This window comes from Neoarius graeffei, chromosome 1 (genome assembly GCF_027579695.1).
Source record: "Neoarius graeffei isolate fNeoGra1 chromosome 1, fNeoGra1.pri, whole genome shotgun sequence".
In the NCBI taxonomy this organism is placed as follows: domain Eukaryota; kingdom Metazoa; phylum Chordata; class Actinopteri; order Siluriformes; family Ariidae; genus Neoarius; species Neoarius graeffei.
In genome coordinates, this window is record NC_083569.1 from 25,096,553 (window position 1) to 25,114,874 (window position 18,322).

The window sequence follows — 18,322 nt, forward strand, 5'->3', positions numbered from 1 at the left end:
AGTCTTTTTTTGTTGACATTATGAACTGTTAGTAAGGGAGCATATGTAACCTACTTTGCAAAATTTGCCAAGTCTGGTTTCTCAGTATTAACCCTTTATTTACATCCCAAACAAATTATTTTTACTTGTTGTAATGTCAGCAATCACCATTTTCACCAAAAAAGGAAATTCTAAATCTGTAAAAACATAAAAAAACAAAAAAAAAACCATATATCTGTATCACTTAAGTCCATTATAACATCTGTTTTTTTAATTGCCCGTTTACTAACTTTATGTGACTAGAAATCATATATTTGCAAGATATTATCAAGGTAAGTTTAAAATGAGACATTTAAGTACATACAGTAGAGAACATTAAAAAGCCAGAAATATTTTACACTATTGCTACAGAACTTGAGAATATTTATAGCTTATCTACATTCCAGAACTCAGCTCACAATCTCTCATTTCATTGAGATTACTAAGCTGCTAGCAGTTTTTTTATGTCCAAACTACATCAAGAAGTAACACTTTGCCTAAGGATTCAAACACAAAACACGAAAATAAAAGCAGTTATTGGTAACACATATTATGACCAGAAATAAAGCTGAATGAGCATTCTCTAAGAGCATGCATATTAAGCTAACTTCAAATGTGTCCACATGTTTATGATGCAATGAACTCTTCATCATTTGATATTCCATATTAATGAATAAGTAAAAAACAAATGATACTTCTAATTCGAAATATTATATTTGACATGTGCAGGTTTCAAATTTTGTCTTATAAAATATTTTATTCAAATAAGGAATCACTTATTCCAGCTTTTTATTGAAGAGTTGGTATGTGGACACATTGTTATTAAGCATTAGCATATTAGCACAAAGCATATTTACAGGATCGGTGCAAGGATGAGGAATCTGTTGTGGTATGTGGTTGTGTATGGAGAGTGCATGGACAGATAAGCATCATACATCAGACATTTCAGTAACTCCATAACTAACAGGTTCACTAGTTATATACAATTTGTAAGAAAGAGTTATATTCTTAATTATGGCAGACATCTGAGATAAGCATGCAAACGTACAGATTGGCAAAGATAGACACACAAAGAAGTGACTAACTTGCTGAAATATTTTTGCAACAAATCTCACAGAGTTATGGGACCCCAACAGAAAATCAGTCACCTTGTTAAACACTTTTTTTTCATCAATCTTGAAATAAACATACTTTTAGATAAAGAATCTATAGAGTAACAAACTCCGAAAAGCAGAAAGTTATGTCAGTTGAATAGACTGAGCAGCACACCACCTCTGAGGTTCTAACTGATCCCACTCAGTAGTTTAGGCCCTTTTAGGGTTAAATGGGTATCTAATGTATGAACCCTGCTTTTGACCTGAGTAAAAAGGTTGCGTGCCACAAATAACACCTATTATGGATATAATAATTGCATATTAATGATGCAATACTTTTATACCAATTTCCTATATGTGGTTTCAGGGCTCTTTTTATGCGCAAAGTTCCCCTGCATAATTAACTATGAAACAGCAGCCTACAAACATTACAACAAGCCCAGATTTATGAATTTATATCTGAACTTGTATATTATTACCAAAAGCAAGACTTGGTAAATTTTGCAAAGTAGCCTCCAAATATAAACAAATACCACCTGACTATGTGCATTGATGGAGACTTGAGTGCAAAGTGCTTTGCAGAAATTGAACACCAAAGACACCTTCAGGTCAGGGCCGTAACTACCATTGAGGACACCGAGGTCATGTCCTCGGCATTTTTTTCCCACGGTATTTTTTTTTTTTTCACTCAGAAATGTGAAATTAATATATGATGAAAATCGTTCTGACTTTGATCGGTGGAAAATTCTAAATTCAGCTTGCATCCCTCTGTTCTCATTTGTTTGTCTAAAAATAAAGTCCACATAATCATTTTTAAACGAAGCTGAAATATCCGACATTGGAAACATTTCATATTAGGCAGCCTCGCGATAATCAGCTAAGCACCACGGGATATACAAGAGTTGAGAAGTGTTCTCATCAAGGTCCGACTCCGCAGCCAGTCAGTTTGTCAATTAGTCATGGAAGCTGAAAATTGAAATAAGATGAAGTCTATTACATTAAAACAAACCAAACTCAGCTTTGGAAAGTCAGCAAGTGAGAGAAAAAGAAAGAGGGAAGAAGGTGAGTTAATTTTGCCAGTCCGGAATGGTTATGATCATTAACAGTGCAATTTTAATTAGCATTTCAAGCAACAACAGTGGAAGCCACTTAGCTAGATAGGATTTTCGTTTTCCAGGCGGCACAAACTCTTTTTTTATTCTGTCTCTCTCGATTTGATTTGGTGCGTTTCAGATCAGAAAAGGCTGGACAGTCGTGACCTGTTGTTTATGAAGTTATTGGGTACTGACGAGACTTGAGCTATTTTTGCTAACTTACCAGACTATAGGCTAACATGAACACAAGACACTATTATTTTGATCATTGGTTGTATTTTTGAACGGAAATGAAAATGGGTAGCAAACTTATTATGTTCACATTTTATTTACAACATGATGTACCACCTCTGACTGCTTTCTGTCAATCATGAACAGCCCAGCCGCGTTCACAGCTCCTCCTCCGATCACCAGCTGGAGATGAGCCTCCTCTCGGGAAGTCTTGTCCCGCCCCTCTTATTGACTCCCATCTCCAGTGAGGCTCAGTCTCCGAATGGAGCGTTTTAGTCGGTTTTGTCCAATAACCGTCTAGTATTCTGCTATTGAAAAGGGCATATATTTTTTAAAAAGCAATTGAAGTCCATTCAGGCTCGGCTAGATTGCGTTGTCACTCTCACTCACACTAACTCACTCACTCACACTCTCTCTCTCACTCACTCATTCTCACTCACACTCTCTCACTCACTCTCTCACTCACTCATTCTCACTCACACTCTCTCTCTCACTCACTCACTCATTCTCACTCACTCTCTCTCACTCACTCATTCTCACTCACACTCTCTCACTCACTCATTCTCACTCACTCTCTCTCTCTCACTCACTCATTCTCACTCACTCATTCTCACTCACACTCTCACTCACTCATTCTCACTCACTCACTCACTCACTCACTCACTCACACTAACTCACTCACTCTCACTCACTCTCTCTCTCATACTCATTCTCACTCACACTAATTCTCTCACTCACACTAACTCACTCACTCCATCACTCACTCAAACTCTCACTCTCTCTCTCTCTCTCTCTCACTCACTCACTCACTCACTCACGCACACACACAAAATACTTTTGTGATCGTGCAGTTTTGAAATTGTTAAAATAAACATGTTCACCTACATGTTCATCTTGTTGGGCTTGTGATTTTGACTCATTTCCAAAATGTATGAAAAGTCACCATATTAGGACTTTTTTTTTGGCAAATAAGATGTATCGCAATGTTTGACCTCGGTATTTGAAAAATCCTGGTTACAGTCCTGCTTCAGGTCCTCAGTCTCATCCACAGTGATCTCACTGATCATCAAACTGTCCATACGGGGCCATTCTCACCAGCAGAAAGTGGTCTTCAGGTGATGAGAAATCATGAGCAGCACATGCTCACCTTCTGGTGTCAGTGTTCTCAGTATCCACTCTTATATCTGGATCATCTGTCCACCCTCAAAATAGCCCTTACAGGCCCCAGTGAGAATTGAACTCACCACCCCTGGTTTACTAGACCAGTGCTCTCACCACTGAGCTATGGAGCCTTAAATCTCTCACAGCTGCTGAAGCTTGGGGCCACAGCAGAACCCTGAAACCCCTGCACTGATCCTCAAAACAGCCCACAGAAACTGCTGTAACATCACTCACAACTTTAGTTCCTAGCTGCAGTTAGCTTCTGTTTACTATTTGCCTCACAAAAAAAGGACACACATTTTAAATAATGCAGTGTGTTAATCGTAGAGTGGGCTGTGGACTGTACATTCTGGCTACTTTCTCAAGTATTTTTCAAATTTTTACATAAAAAATAGATTTTGACTTAGTTTCTAAGAGTTTGTTTCTGGAGCATATATCCAAAACTATTCATGATACGGATTTGAAACTTGGCATACATATTAACAAGGTGATGTAAATGTGCCTTTTCATACTAAGAAATTTGAGAAATTTTAATTGTTCATGTTTCCATGGAAACAATTTCAGACTTTGTCTCTCAGGTTAGTCTGAGGGGGAGGTTTTGTTTCTGGAGCAGAACTTGAAAACTATGAGTGGTATGGTCTTGAAAGTAAGTGTCTGATTACATCTGAGTAGTTTGCCATGATCGTATAGTGGTTAGTACTCTGCGTTGTGGCCGCAGCAACCCTGGTTCAATTCCGGGTCATGGCAAAAGAAAAAAGCTACCTGAAGAGGCATAATCTTGGGTTTACTGTCATTTGCACAGTTTTTATCACAATTCTTGATTTTTGCACTATTAATGCACAGTCACATGTACAAAGTGCATATATAGGTATTTTTTTATCTGTATATTGTAAAGTCAGCTTGTTCTTTTTTAAATTCTATTTTATGTTGCACAGTGTTTCTTTTTCTTTTCACATGTTTGATAACTTGCTGCTGCAACAAAACAAATTCCCAGCTTGGGAGCTATCTATCTATCTTAGTGATTACACAGCCTGATAATCAGAATTCATTTTTTTATACCCCCACTCCAAAGAAGGGGGGGATATACTGGTTTACCTCCATCCGTCCGTCTGTATCTCGGTCCATCCAAAACACCCTTTTTCTCAGCAACCACAAATCATAGCCACTTAGTACCAAACTTCAGCTTGGGGTTCTATACCGTGTATACCGTTTTCAGGTCTGTCCCACATCGACTTCCTGTTTACCAAATGAATGTATTTACGAAACATATAGGGTGGATTTACAAAATTTTTGAAACACTTTTCTCAGCAACTACAAATCACAACTGCTTGATATTTGGTACTGAACTTCAGCTTGGGGTTCTATACTGTGTATACCATTTTCAGGTCTGTCACACATCGACTATCTGTTTACCGACTGAATGTATTTATGAAATATATAGGGTGAATTTAGACGCTATTTCAAGAAGCAAAATGCTATTTCAAAATGACAGTTTACCAGGATGCTATTTGAAATACCTGGGGAGAACACTGCTCTTACCTTACTTGTTTCTGGGTTAATTATTTGTTGAAGTCAACATTCATAATAAGTGTCCTATTCCTTCAATTGCTTGTATTCTGATATAAGCGAGAGCGAGGGGATACGTAAGTGAGCAGTAGCTGACAGTTGATATTGTTTTGTAATTCATTTATTCAAATTGTCATAAATATGTATCACGATTTATCATTGCAATATATCATTACATGCTGAGTAAATATTATCATAAATAATGTTACACATGCAAACATTCGTATAAAAGCACACCCATTTGATCTATATAAGCCTTTAAAAGCAGGTGACTTGGGAATATTGTGTGCTGGATATTGGATATACATGTGTGGAGTGTAACGAGAGAAGAGCAGGGCTCACCGACTCCACAGTCACACTGGGGGCGATCCTCTCATCGATCTCCTTCAGTTTGTCAGCAAACAGCTGTCTGTCCTCTGTGGCAATGATGGACTCTACAGGTGTGCCCAAAACCTTCACACTGTACTGCTGCAGCACGCCAATCTGAAACAGCACCACTCCTACCACAGGGTATCGTAGGTCGTAAGTTTAAGTATCCAGAACTAGAGCTGCGGCTACAATCAGACACCTTAATGATCTTTTGGCCATTGCAAAAGTAGAAGAGACTTTCGTAAATTTTTAACTTATAAATTGTGCATGAATAGTCACTCAAACTTCCACTGGAAAAAAAATAAGTTGATTCACAATTACTTAGCGTGTCAGATGATGTGACACCATTCCACAATTATTGACATCGAGATGAGAATGATTTTTTTAAATGGTATGTGGAATTAAGTTAACAAAACAGTTTTTATTTATTTTTTTCATATAGACTTGTATTAAGTCCAAAATATGTTTTATATAAATATATCGAAGTCAGTGCTTAGGTAAATGAGGAAGTAATCCTAATGTTTGTAAACAAATGAACTGATAATGTTTAACCTGTGTCAGAAAATCTTTTTGTTCCACTTTCTACCCACTATCTAAGTATTTTTGTACATCACATTTTGTTAAATCACTCACTGTTGTTTGTATTAATTTCTAGGTTTGTAGTTTACCAATAAATGTCAACAGGCAATTGATATTATAACCACATGAAAATCCAGGTAAAAGGTCGCATGTCAGTTCTCGAACCAAAACTTTATATTTCTATATCTAAAAATATAAAATGTCTGATATTGTAATATATGGTAGATATTTACAACAAACTGCAAAAAAAATTCAAAATGGAATAGAAATATTTCAAGCATGTAATTTATAATACATATATAAATATATATATGCTAGGAATTTGATTTTGGTCTAATTCTATTTATTTCAATCAGATTCCAAATACTCTCTAAGCATTCCATTCTGTTATGAATCAGGAAAAAATTATGATAAATCACAACACTTATATTTTTTTAAAGTACTTCATCTGCTTCAACAATGCTACACAAAGATCAATCCATAACAGTTGTAAATGTCACTTAATTCCACAAGGTGTCGATAATGGTGGACACCGGTGAAAGTGATCACGATGATCAACACCTCACATGACTTCTCAAACGCGTGATAAGATACAAAATGCCGACTGTCAAATGAAAGAGTAAGAAACAAAGTAGGTTTCGACAAGGATATCATGAAATATCGGTGAATTTGATAAGTAAAAACATGTCCATGATCTTTCCACCATACTTACATGCGATGAGAGCATTCGGGTTTTCCTCAACTTGCTGAACGTGCTAAAAAAAAAAATCCATCTCAGGTAACGAGCTGTGTCATCAGACGACAGGGTCAAAGGGTGAGGGGTGTCTTCCGGTTGATTTATTAATCAATAAAAACTGTTGTAACTGAAACTCACCTTTGTAAAATTGTTTTCAATTGGTAAATCTGAAAAGGTGTCAGTAATTATGTACTGTTGATAATTGTAGCTGTCACTCTATATCTACACATGTAGAGATATAATTCAGAAGAGGTCGCACCACAGTTTAGTTCCGTTTGTCTGCCCATGGAGAGCAGGATGCCATCCGGACTCTCGGCTTTGACCACCTCCGTCACAAATTGGGGTGTTATGGCCAAGAAGTAGACTGTGTATGCCTGCTTGGTTCCCACATCGTTAGTCTGCACCAAGGCGCTGGTCGGGTTCATCAGCACCATCTTCAGGTTCTCCTCCTGCACACAGTGCAACATGGTGGATATTTACTCTGTTCCAGTGCAACAGGTCTAATTAGCAAAAGCTGCATTTCCTCCACAAACTCCATCATGGCAATAAAAGATCATACTAGCATCAAATCTAAAATTCTAATTCTCGCTAGTGTGCAAAGTCAGCTTAGACAGCGTTTACTGATATGCTGCTCTGATGAGCTCCGAAGGTGAGCTATCACAGATTCCTTTCAGTTTGCTTGGCTTTATGTCTGGAACTGCCGACTGACCTCTGTATCTCCAACTCACATTTTTCAACAGGGTTGTCATATTCCCACCATCCACTATGAAATTCTAACTCTCGCTCATGTGCAAAGTCAGCTTAGACAGCTATTACAAACTGAAAATACAATGCTTACCTGCTTGTATTCTTAAACCTGCTGGTGAAGAGCAAGCTGCTGTGCTGAAAAGGCACTTTTCACCACCTTCCACCCAACTGCTCTCATTGAACAATGAAGCAACAAATGCTTCCTGAGGCATGCCCCAAAAGTGTGCGAAGCATGCCAGGGACTCCATGTGAGGAGATTGGGCTGTTTTAGTGGCAAAACACTTGAAGCTTACCACCTGGTATTCATGCAAATGGAGTCAGAATACACTCCCCCAGAACAAAAGTCCGCTTCTGAGCAGTCGCCCACTTGAAAATAAACAAACAACCAATGGAAACTCAGGCATGGTTCCAGAGAGCAATAAGCAGGCCAGGAAGGGCAGGTTGGGGGGGGGCTTGCGGTTGTTAGTTGGACAAACCCTGAAACACAGCAGGGGAATTGTCTCAAGCGATAGAGTGCTTGCTTAGCATGTAAGAGGTAGCGGGATGGATGCCCATGTTCTCCAAAACACCAACTGCCACCTTACTTGCATATTACAGAGAAAAACTTTCTTGTCATCTTGCAAACCATCTGAATCATCTGCACTTTCAGCCAAGTCAAGATCAAATTTCTTTCGCCACATTCAAATCAGCACATCTGTAAAAACAGCCACTATTTGGATTAAACCCACAACCTTGGCACTGTTTGTAACAATGACCAAATCAACTAACTGCACACTACTTTTCTGCTGAGATGCTCCTCTGATGAGCTCCGAAGATGAGCTATCACAGATTCCTTTCAGTTTGCTTGGCTTTATTTCTTGAATTGCTGACTGACCTCAGTATCTTCAAATCACATTTTTCAACAGGCTTGTCATATTCCCACTATCCACTTTAAAATTCTAACTCTCGCTTGAGTGCAAAGTCAGCTGAGACAACTTTTACAAACGGAAAATATGATGCTTACCTGCTTGTATTCTTAAACCTGCTGGTGAAAAGCAAGCTGCTGTGCTGAAAAGGCACTTTTCACCACCTTCCACCCAACTGCTCTCATTGAACAATGAAGCAACAAATGCTTCCTGAGGCATGCCCCAAAAGTGTGAGAAGCATGCCAGGGACTCCATGTGAGGAGATTGGCTTGTTTTAGTGGCAAAACACTTGAAGCTTACCACCTGGTATTCATGCAAATGGAAGTCAGAATACACTCCCCCAGAACAAAAGTCCGCTTCTGAGCAGTAGCCCACCTGACAATAAACAAACAACCAATGGAAACTCAGGCATGGTTCCAGAGAGCAACGAGCAGGCCAGGAAGGGCAGTGTTGGGGGGCTTGTGGTTGTTAGTTGGACAAACCCTGAAACACAGCAGGGGAATTAGCTCAAGTGGTAGAGCGCTTGCTTTGCATGTAAGCGGTAGTGAGACCACTGCTTGTATTCTCCAAAACACCAACTGCTGCCTTGTTTGCATTTTATAGAGAAAAACTTTCTTGTCATTTTGCAAACCATCTGAATCATCTGCACGTTCAGCCAAGTCAAGATCAAATTTCTTTTGCCACATTCAAAGCAGCACATCTGTGAAAACAGGCACTGTTTGGATTAAACCCAAATATTTATCAAAGCTCCCCGGGCTCCACAGAGCCCAAATATCTATCATCCAGCTCCCCAGGCTCCCCCCTGCTGATTAAAGCTATCAGCGGGGGGGGGGGGGGGGGGCGGGGGGGAGCCCAGAGAGCTGGATGTGAGCTCCATGGAGCAACAGGTATCTGCTTTCCTGCAGTCCAAGGGAATTCACCTGGACTGCGATAACATTGAGGCTTGCCACCCGCTACCAAGGAGGAACACCAGTGACAAGCAGACCATCATCATGAGGTTTGTCAACAGGAAACATAAGACCGCACTATTAAAGCATGCGTACAAGCTAAAGGGATCTAGTGTCTACATAAACGAGCATCTGACCAAACAAAATGCAGATATAGCCAGGAATGCACATGCCTAAAAGAAACAGAGGAAAATTCAGAATACTTGGATGACAAACTGCAGGGTGTTTATTAAGCTAAACAGTACACCTGAGGAGGCCAAAGTATTGGTTGTTAAAAATATCGAGGACCTGGAAAAGTATCAGTGACCATCATGAGCGGGACCATAAGCCACACATCTCAGAGGATTACGGAACAGGATTTACTGGAACTACAATCATTTGTGTACACTGATCACAAATCACAGGATTTGGAATATGATATGGACCCTTTTCACGTGACGTCACGACAAACGCGGCTGCCATTTTGGACGTGTACTACCAGTAGTTTACCACAGCCAACATTGAGGAACGGCAGCAAAGAAAGTTTTTACTTTCAGCAAGACTTCCATCCTGCCACTATATTGTTGTGCACCTGGATGTAGTAACCATCAACAAACAAGGCAAGGTTTATCATTTTATCGGATCCCGACGGAGAAGATGGATAGCGGCCATTAACAGATTGGCAGCCCTCGGCATACCAACGCTTGTGTAGTGACCACTTTGTTGGAGGTAAGACGAATAAAATTAGCCAGAAAAGGCATTACATTGCTGTTAACATTCTGTGGCGGCAAGTGTGTAACCAAATAGGCTAAAATAACCCATTGTAACCTCTTTGTTCTTCTGTAGTAGCTATTGTTGACTAGCTAATGTCAACAAGTAGCTGGTATGTTACTGTAGCAATGTTTACGTTCAGTCATTTGGATGACTGTTAAAACCTTTCAGTCTCAAGTTTTTCCTTTACTGTATTTACTAGTTTACTGTAATTATGATCCGGCAGCTATTTACACCAGATCCAGTATAAATAGCTGCCGGAGCCAACGTCCGAGGTTCCGGAGCGCGCTCCGGCTTGCTCTCCCTCAAATTAAGCAGCGCGCGCCGGCTTGCTCCCGGAGTGCTCCGGCCGAGGTTCCCCTCAAATTAAGCAGCGCGCGCCGGCTTGCTCCCGGAGTGCTCCGGCCGAGGTTCCGGAGCACACTCCGGCCGAGGTTGCCCTCAAATTAAGCAGCGCGCTCCGGCTTGCTCCGGAGCAAGCCGGAGCGCGCTCCGTAACCTTGGCCGGAGCACTCCTGGAGCAAGCCGAAGCGCGCTCTGGAACCTCGGCCGGAGCACTCCTGGAGCAAGCCGAAGCGCGCTCTGGAACCTCGGCCGGAGCACTCCTGGAGCAAGCCGGAGCGCGCTCCGGAACCTCAGACGTTGGCGTGTATGTGTATGGCGATGGGTTTTTAACGACATAGGTATACAGATCATGTGGGCCGAAGTCAGGTAAAGACGAGGGCTTCGTGTACTTCCGTATGTCAGTGAACAATCCTGGTGGAAGCAGGTAAACGTCGTTCTCTAAGCCTGCTAACCTCAATTTTTGCAAATATCTCTCCCTCTGCTCGCCCTGTAAATGCCCTACGTCGCTGGATAGTGAAGGTGTTTTCTGCATCTCGCTCCTTTTTCTTTTATATTTTTCGTTTGTCGCCTTCCTCGCATTCAAACTGATTCGAGCCGAAGTCCACTACATGTCCAAAATGGCGGTCGCGTTTACGAAGGTCACGTGACTGAAAAGGGTCTATAGACCGGGACAATAATTTCTTCTCTGCCATTAACAACAACTGCTGTTATTACACTGATGAACAGTTCAATCGGAGCATTAAAGCAGATGGCAAACTCTCAATTATCCACTTCAATAGCAGAAGCATGTATGCAAATTTCAATCTCATCAAGGAATATCTACATCAGTTTTCGCATCTGTTCAGCATCGTAGCAATATCTGAAACTTGAATACATAACGTCAAAGGCATGGACTTTGAGCTGGAGGGCTATGAATTCAACTACATAAATAGACAAAACAAGAGTGGAGGGGGAGTGGCCATATTTGTGGATAGGCACTTGAAATTCAGTGTGATGGAAAGTATATCAACAGTAATTGACAATACACTGAAATGCATAACACTTGAAATTTGCAGAGAGAAACATAAAAATGTAATTGTTAGTTGTATACAATGGTGCTTGAAAGTTTGTGAACCCTTTAGAATTGTCTATATTTCTGCGTAAATATGACCTAAAACATCATCAGATTTTTACACAAGTCCTAAAAGTAGATAAAGAGAACCCAGTTAAACAAATGAGACAAAAATATTATACTTGGTCATTTATTTATTGAGGAAAATGATCCAATATTAGATATCTGTGAGTGGCAAAAGTATGTGAACATCTAGCATTAGCAGTTCATTTGAAGGTGAAATTAGAGTCAGGTGTTTTCAATCAATGGGATGACAATCAGGTGTGAGTGGGCACCCTGTTTTATTTAAAGAACAGGGATCTATCAAAGTCTGATCTTCACAACATATGTTTGTGGAAGTGTATCATGGCATGAACAAAGGAGATTTCTGAGGACCTCAGAAAAAGCGTTGTTGATGCTCATCAGGCTGAAAAAGGTTACAAAACCATCTCTAAAGAGTTTGGACTCCACCACTCCACAGTCAGACAGATTGTGTACAAATGGAGGAAATTCAAGACCATTGTTCCCCTCCCCAGGAGTGGTCGACCAACAAAGATCACTCCAAGAGCAAGGCGTGTAATAGTCGGCAAGGTCACAAAGGACCCCAGGGTAACTTCTAAGCAACTGAAGGCCTCTCTCACATTGGCTAATGTTAATGTTCATCATCACCATCAGGAGAACACTGAACAACAATAGTGTGCATGGCAGGGTTGCAAGGAGAAAGCCACTGCTTTCCAAAAAGTACATTGCTGCTCATCTGCAGTTTGCTAAAGATCACGTGGACAAGCCAGAAGGCTATTGGAAAAATGTTTTGTGGACGGATGAGACCAAAATTGAACTTTTTGGTTTAAATGAGAAGCGTTATGTTTGGAGAAAGGAAAACACTGCATTCCAGCATAAAAACCTTATCCCATCTGTGAAAGATGGTGGTGGTAGTATGGGCCTGTTTTGCTGCATCTGGGCCAGGATGGCTTGCCATCATTGATGGAACAATGAATTCTGAATTATACCAGCAAATTCTAAAGGAAAATGTCAGGACATCTGTCCATGAACTGAATCTCAAGAGAAAGTGGGTCATGCAGCAAGACAACGACCTTAAGCACACAAGTCATTCTACCAAAGAATGGTTAAAGAAGAATAAAGTTAATGTTTTGGAATGGCCAAGTCAAAGTCCTGACCTTAATCCAATCGAAATGTTGTGGAAGGACCTGAAGCGAGCAGTTCATGTGAGGAAACCCACCAACATCCCAGAGTTGAAGCTGTTCTGTAAGGAGGAATGGGCTAATAGTCCTCCAAGCCAGTGTGCAGGACTGATCAACAGTTACCAGAAATGTTTAGTTGCAGTTATTGCTGCACAAGGGGGTCACACCAGATACTGAAAGCAAAGGTTCACATACTTTTGCCACTCACAGATATGTAATATTGGATCATTTTCCTCAATAAATAAATGACCAAGTCTAATATTTTTGTCTCATTTGTTTAACTGGGTTCTCTTTATCTACTTTTAGGACTTGTGTGAAAATCTGATGATGTTTTAGGCCATATTTATGCAGAAATATAGAAAATTCCAAAGGGTTCACAAACTTTCAAGCACCACTGTATATAGAGCTCCAGATTCTAGTATTGAGGTCTTCAATAACTGGATAGAGGAAATGTTTTCAAAAGTGAGTCACAAAACAGTTTTCATATGCGGAGACTTCAATATTGACCTGCTCAATCCAAATAAACACAAAATGACAGACAATTTTATCAACACAATGTACAGTATGGCCTTTTTCCTGAAAATTACTAGACCCAGCAGAATCACCTCACACGGAGCCACCCTCATTGACAATATAGTCACTAACAGTTTTAATGACAATTTAGTAAGTGGACTATTGATAAATGATATCGGTGATCATTTACCAGTTTTCTCAGTTTATGAAACAAAATTTGGGAATAATAAACCAGAAAACACAAAACTTTTCAGACGACTTAGATCAGAGGAATCAATTAACACTTTTAGAAATGACTTGCTGGCACAAAATTGGGATGAAATATACCGACTAAAAGACATAAATAAAGCATATGAGGAATTCTTGAGGATATTTATATCATTATATAATAAAAATTGTCCAATTGTTCAATAAAGTAAAAAGTCAAACATACAGTATGTCCATGGATTACAAGGGGTTTACAAAATGCCTGTAAAAAGAAAAATACATTGTACAGAGAGTTCATAAAGCAGAAAACTAAAGAGGCAGAGGATAGATATAAAAAATATAAAAATAAATTAACTAATATTATAAGGGCTGCTAAGAAAGAATATTATAAGAAATTATTAAACGATAACAGAAATAATCTCAAAGTAATTTGGAGCACTTTGAACAGTATTATAAAAAATGGGTCAAGATCTTTAAATTATCCAAGGTACTTTCTTAATAATGACAAAAACGAATATAATATGGATGTGGTAATTAATAGCTTCAACCATTACTTTGTAAACATAGAACCAAGGTTAGTAGAACAAACCCCAGGTCCAGGAACATCTGTTGAAAATCTGAGTAATTTGATAGATAAAAAATATTTTTCAATATTCTTTACAGCAGTGGAAAAAAAAAAAAAAGTTGTTTTCATTTACAGAACATACCAGATATCAAATTAATAAGAATAGATAACACGCTTGAGTTTAACCCAAAGGCCAAAAAGCAATAACTTACTGCACTCAATGGTTTTAAATATACCACTTCTACATATTAAAATCCAGAAAGGTAAACACAGCTAGACTCCGCCTCCAACAGCTGGATCCTTTTGAAGAGAGACATCGCCTTGTAGAGTGTATGTGGGGATGTTTCCATGCAAAAAGATCAATAGTTCTAACACTTGATAACCAAAAATATTCAGCTCTGCCAGAGCAAAGCCTTCAAAAATACGTTCAACTCGTTAACATTTCTCTCCCACACCGCCCACACCCAATTCTACACCTGTGTTGTTGAGCATGGAGAAAACCAGAAAATAGGGAAAAAGTTAGGGCAGGCAAAACAAAGATTTTTTTCTTTTTCTTTTAAAATAAGGTAACCATTCCTAAATCTACTATAATACCACATGAGAGTATAGAATAAAAGGACCAAACTACTATTTTTATTCTCTACTCTAAAAAAGCCATTTATCAAATAAGAAAAAATAAACTTTTTCTAGAACAAAGATAGAGGTACTACAACATCAGGTTAGTACATGGAGCTGAAAGAGCAAACCCCTATCCCAGCTCCTTGTTCTAAAAAAAATCTGCTTGATATAGCGCTCTCGTTAAAAGAACAAATCAGATATCAAATTGATTAGAATAAATACTACACTCGAAATTGGTTAAAATGCAGAGAAATGATAAACTACTTCAGTGAATGGCTTTAAATATACCACTTCCACATATTAAAATCCAGAAAGGTAAACACAGCTAGACTCCAATGCAAAAAGATCAATAGTTCTAACATTTGTTGACTAAAAATGTTCAGCTCCGCCAGAGCAAAGCCTACAAAAATATACTGAACTCATTAACATTTCTCTCCACGGAAATCTTTAGTAAAAGGCGAAAAATTTATGCATCAATGAAAAGAAACCTGAGTTACACTTAACACTGGATCAGGTTAGTGACACTGTATTGGAGGTGCAGAAAGCTGGTATAGGGTAAGGTGGCATGGGCCAATCTCTTACACCTTTACAGCTTTATTAGCCATTGCACACAGGCAGAGAAATGTCTGACCAACAAGCTTTTTTGAAAGAAAGATCGATCGATCAATCGATAGATAGATAAGCAAGCGGGGTGGGGGGTGTTGAATTTTGAAAAGGAACAGTTGCGTGTTGTGTGATCTGTCCAATATCACGGATGTAGGCCGATAAATTCAATATGAAAACATCAGCTGGAGTTTGATTATTGACAGGAACGCTGTTGACCCCAGCAGTAAGTGCTTTCCATACCACATTTTTTATTGATAAATGAGGGCTATTGTGTTATCCTCGTTAGTATAGTGGACAGTATCTCCGCCTGTTACCTGGAAGACCGGGGTTTGATTCCCTGATGGAGAGACTTTAAAAAATAACTTGTGCAGCAGGGGGATGGAGTGGTTTGCACTGTTGCCTCACAGCAAGAGGGTTCTGGGTTTGAGCCCAGTGGCTGGTGGGGGCCTTTCTGTGTGGAGTTTGCGTTTTCTCCCTGTGTCAGCTCTGGTTAACCCCACAGTTCAAAGACATGTAGTTCGGTTAACATGGGGTGGTGTTGGGCTGAAATGCCCTTGAGCATGTATATATATATATGAATGATCACATTTTGTGTCAATTAAATCTTATTAATAGTAACAGATCTAGATAAATCCAGTGACTATAGACCATACTTTAATATGCCTAAAGTCAATGTTAATTTCAATTATGACTATTATAAATTGCCAATGGTAGACCCTCTGATGATGTTCTAATAATATTCTATTTCTAAGTCTAGTAAAAGTCAGACAAAAAAGTTTTCTGTGTTTTTAGCTTTTAGGTAAATATCAGAAAATTGAGTTAGCTAATTTAATGGATGCCCGTTAACATATCTTTGCGCATGGAGCGTTAGCAAACCTCCCTCGCGATAGTGAGAACTGGCAGCCTGGACTTTTCCATTGGCTCGCACGCTCGACCCCCAATCCAATGTTGCTTTGGTCGGCCAAAGTTATGAGGTTGCTGTGGGGTACTAAGACAAAATTAAATGATTCAGACATCCCTAGTCTCCCAGACACTCTGGGAGTCTCCCCAGGAGCATGTAGACAGAGACACGAAAGGCAGGAGAAACTTGCTCTAAGTCTTATTTGGAAAGTTGTAAATTAAATTGTAATGTGGTGCAAGGACAACAAACTCCATCTGAACGTGGAGAAGACGAAGGAGATTGTTATGGACTTCAGGAGAGAGCACACCCAGCATGCTCCACTATCTATCGACGGTGCTGCAGTGGAGAGGGTGAGCAGCACCAAGTTTCTGGGTGTGCACATCTCTGAAGACCTGTCCTGGAGCAACAACACCGCATCACTGGCCAAAAAAGCCCAACAGCGTCTGGACTTCCTCCGCAAACTGAGGAGAGCAAGAGTCCCGGCCCCCATCATGCACACATTCTAAAGAGGCACCATCGAGAACATCCTGACCAGCTGCATCACCGTGTGGTATGGCGCCTGCACCGTGTCTTGCTGCAAGACTCTGCAGCGCATCGTGAGAGCAGCTGAGAGGATCATTGATGTCTCTCTCCCTTCTCTTATGGATATATATAACTCCCGCCTCACCCGCAAAGCCATCAGGATTGCAGGTGACCCCACCCACCCATCTCACAGCCTCTTCAGCCTTCTGCCGTCGGGGAGGAGACTGTGGAGTCTCTGGGCCAAAACCAGCATGCTCAAGAGCAGTTTCTTTCACCAGGCAGTCAGGACGCTCAACTCCCCCTCCGCCCCCTGCCACAGATTCTGCTCGCACACCCCCCTTCAGCATCTGATATGTCATCCTCACAGTCCCCCCCCCCCCCCCCCCCCCCCAACGCACACACACACACACACACACATACATCTCATCGTTCATTAACACACTGAACTCAGGGACCGCACATCTCACTTTACCTCGCCCATTTGCACTATTCCGCACTACCTCACCTTAACAGCTGCTAGTTTGTTTATACTGCTTATTTCATGTTTCATGTTTACCTGCTATGCCTCAAGTGCCCTTGACTGTTTGGTTATTTGTACCAATTTATATGTGTGTGTGTGTGTGTATGAGTGTTTAGTCTAGTTCATATCTTGAGTGTTTATACTGTTTATATTGTCTGTTTGAGTGTTTAGTCTGTCTTGTTCTTATCTAGTGTTTATACTGTTTATTTATACTGTTTATACTGTTTGAGTGTTTAGTCTATGTCTAGTTCCTATCTAGAGTGTTTATACTGTTTATATTGTTTGTTTTTTTCAATTATTCTATTTTTATTTATTGCATTGCCAGTTTGCACCGTGGGTCAGAGAGGACTGATAGTTCATCTGTGCTGTATGTCGAGCATGTATAGCATATTTGACAATAAAGTTGACTTGACTTGACTAATGACTGGCTATTGCTGATATGTGGTTTGATGTTGTGACATGTAAGTAAGTTTAGCAAACAATTGATTTGATCGATGTAGATTTATGGTGTGAAATGTAAAGAACTATTGTTAATATGTGAATTGATGGTGTGAGATGTAAACAAGTAATGCAAATAATAGTGTAGATTGATGAGATGTAAATAACTATTGCTAATATGTGAATTGGTGGTGTATATTGTGAATAAGTTTTACAAATTACAGTGTAGATTGATGGTGAAACATAGGCTTAATAAGTTAGCAATATGTTCACTGATGTGAGATATAAATAAGTAGGCCATAAGTTGATAAAATATGTATTAAACCAATGGTGTGATAAATAAAAATGTTTTGAGAGATATTGACCACTGTGAGTGTAAAGGCTCCTCCTCCTTACAAAAGGCAATTAAACCACTGTCTGAACCAATGGGTTTTTGACCAAAATGCTCCGAACGGATCAAACTTTGGTGCACGAACCAGAAGGGAACCCGTTCCCTGTTGGTGGAAAAGGGCTACGTGTAGGTCGGTGCAAAGTCTTGTCGGGTCCATATCTTGTCTGACCAGTAGAGGGAGCGCACATGAAATCACCACCAGTGTCT

At 39.9% G+C, this 18,322-nt stretch overlaps 1 protein-coding gene, 3 non-coding genes and 1 pseudogene across 4 annotated transcripts; 1 reads left to right on the top strand and 4 right to left on the bottom strand.

The window, feature by feature from the left end:
• Positions 1-170: 170 nt before the first annotated feature.
• Positions 171-7,315, bottom strand: LOC132884347 (carbamoyl-phosphate synthase [ammonia], mitochondrial-like). The gene is made up of 3 exons (XM_060918191.1): positions 7,108-7,315; positions 5,507-5,664; positions 171-176 (listed from the first exon to the last, which is right to left on the bottom strand). The coding sequence occupies exons 1-3, from the start codon at positions 7,313-7,315 to the stop codon at positions 171-173; spliced, it is 372 nt and encodes a 123-aa protein (XP_060774174.1).
• Positions 3,657-3,729, bottom strand: trnat-agu (transfer RNA threonine (anticodon AGU)). The gene has a single exon. It is a non-coding gene; the product is annotated as a tRNA-Thr (tRNA).
• trnah-gug (transfer RNA histidin (anticodon GUG)) lies at positions 4,274-4,345 on the top strand. Its single transcript has one exon. It is a non-coding gene; the product is annotated as a tRNA-His (tRNA).
• A 7,500-nt stretch (positions 7,316-14,815) lies between the features above and the next one.
• LOC132898380 (U2 spliceosomal RNA) lies at positions 14,816-14,994 on the bottom strand (annotated as a pseudogene).
• Positions 14,995-15,118: 124 nt separating this feature from the next.
• LOC132895547 (U5 spliceosomal RNA) lies at positions 15,119-15,233 on the bottom strand. The gene has a single exon (XR_009655767.1). It is a non-coding gene; the product is annotated as a U5 spliceosomal RNA (small nuclear RNA).
• Between the last annotated feature and the right edge of the window lie 3,089 nt (positions 15,234-18,322).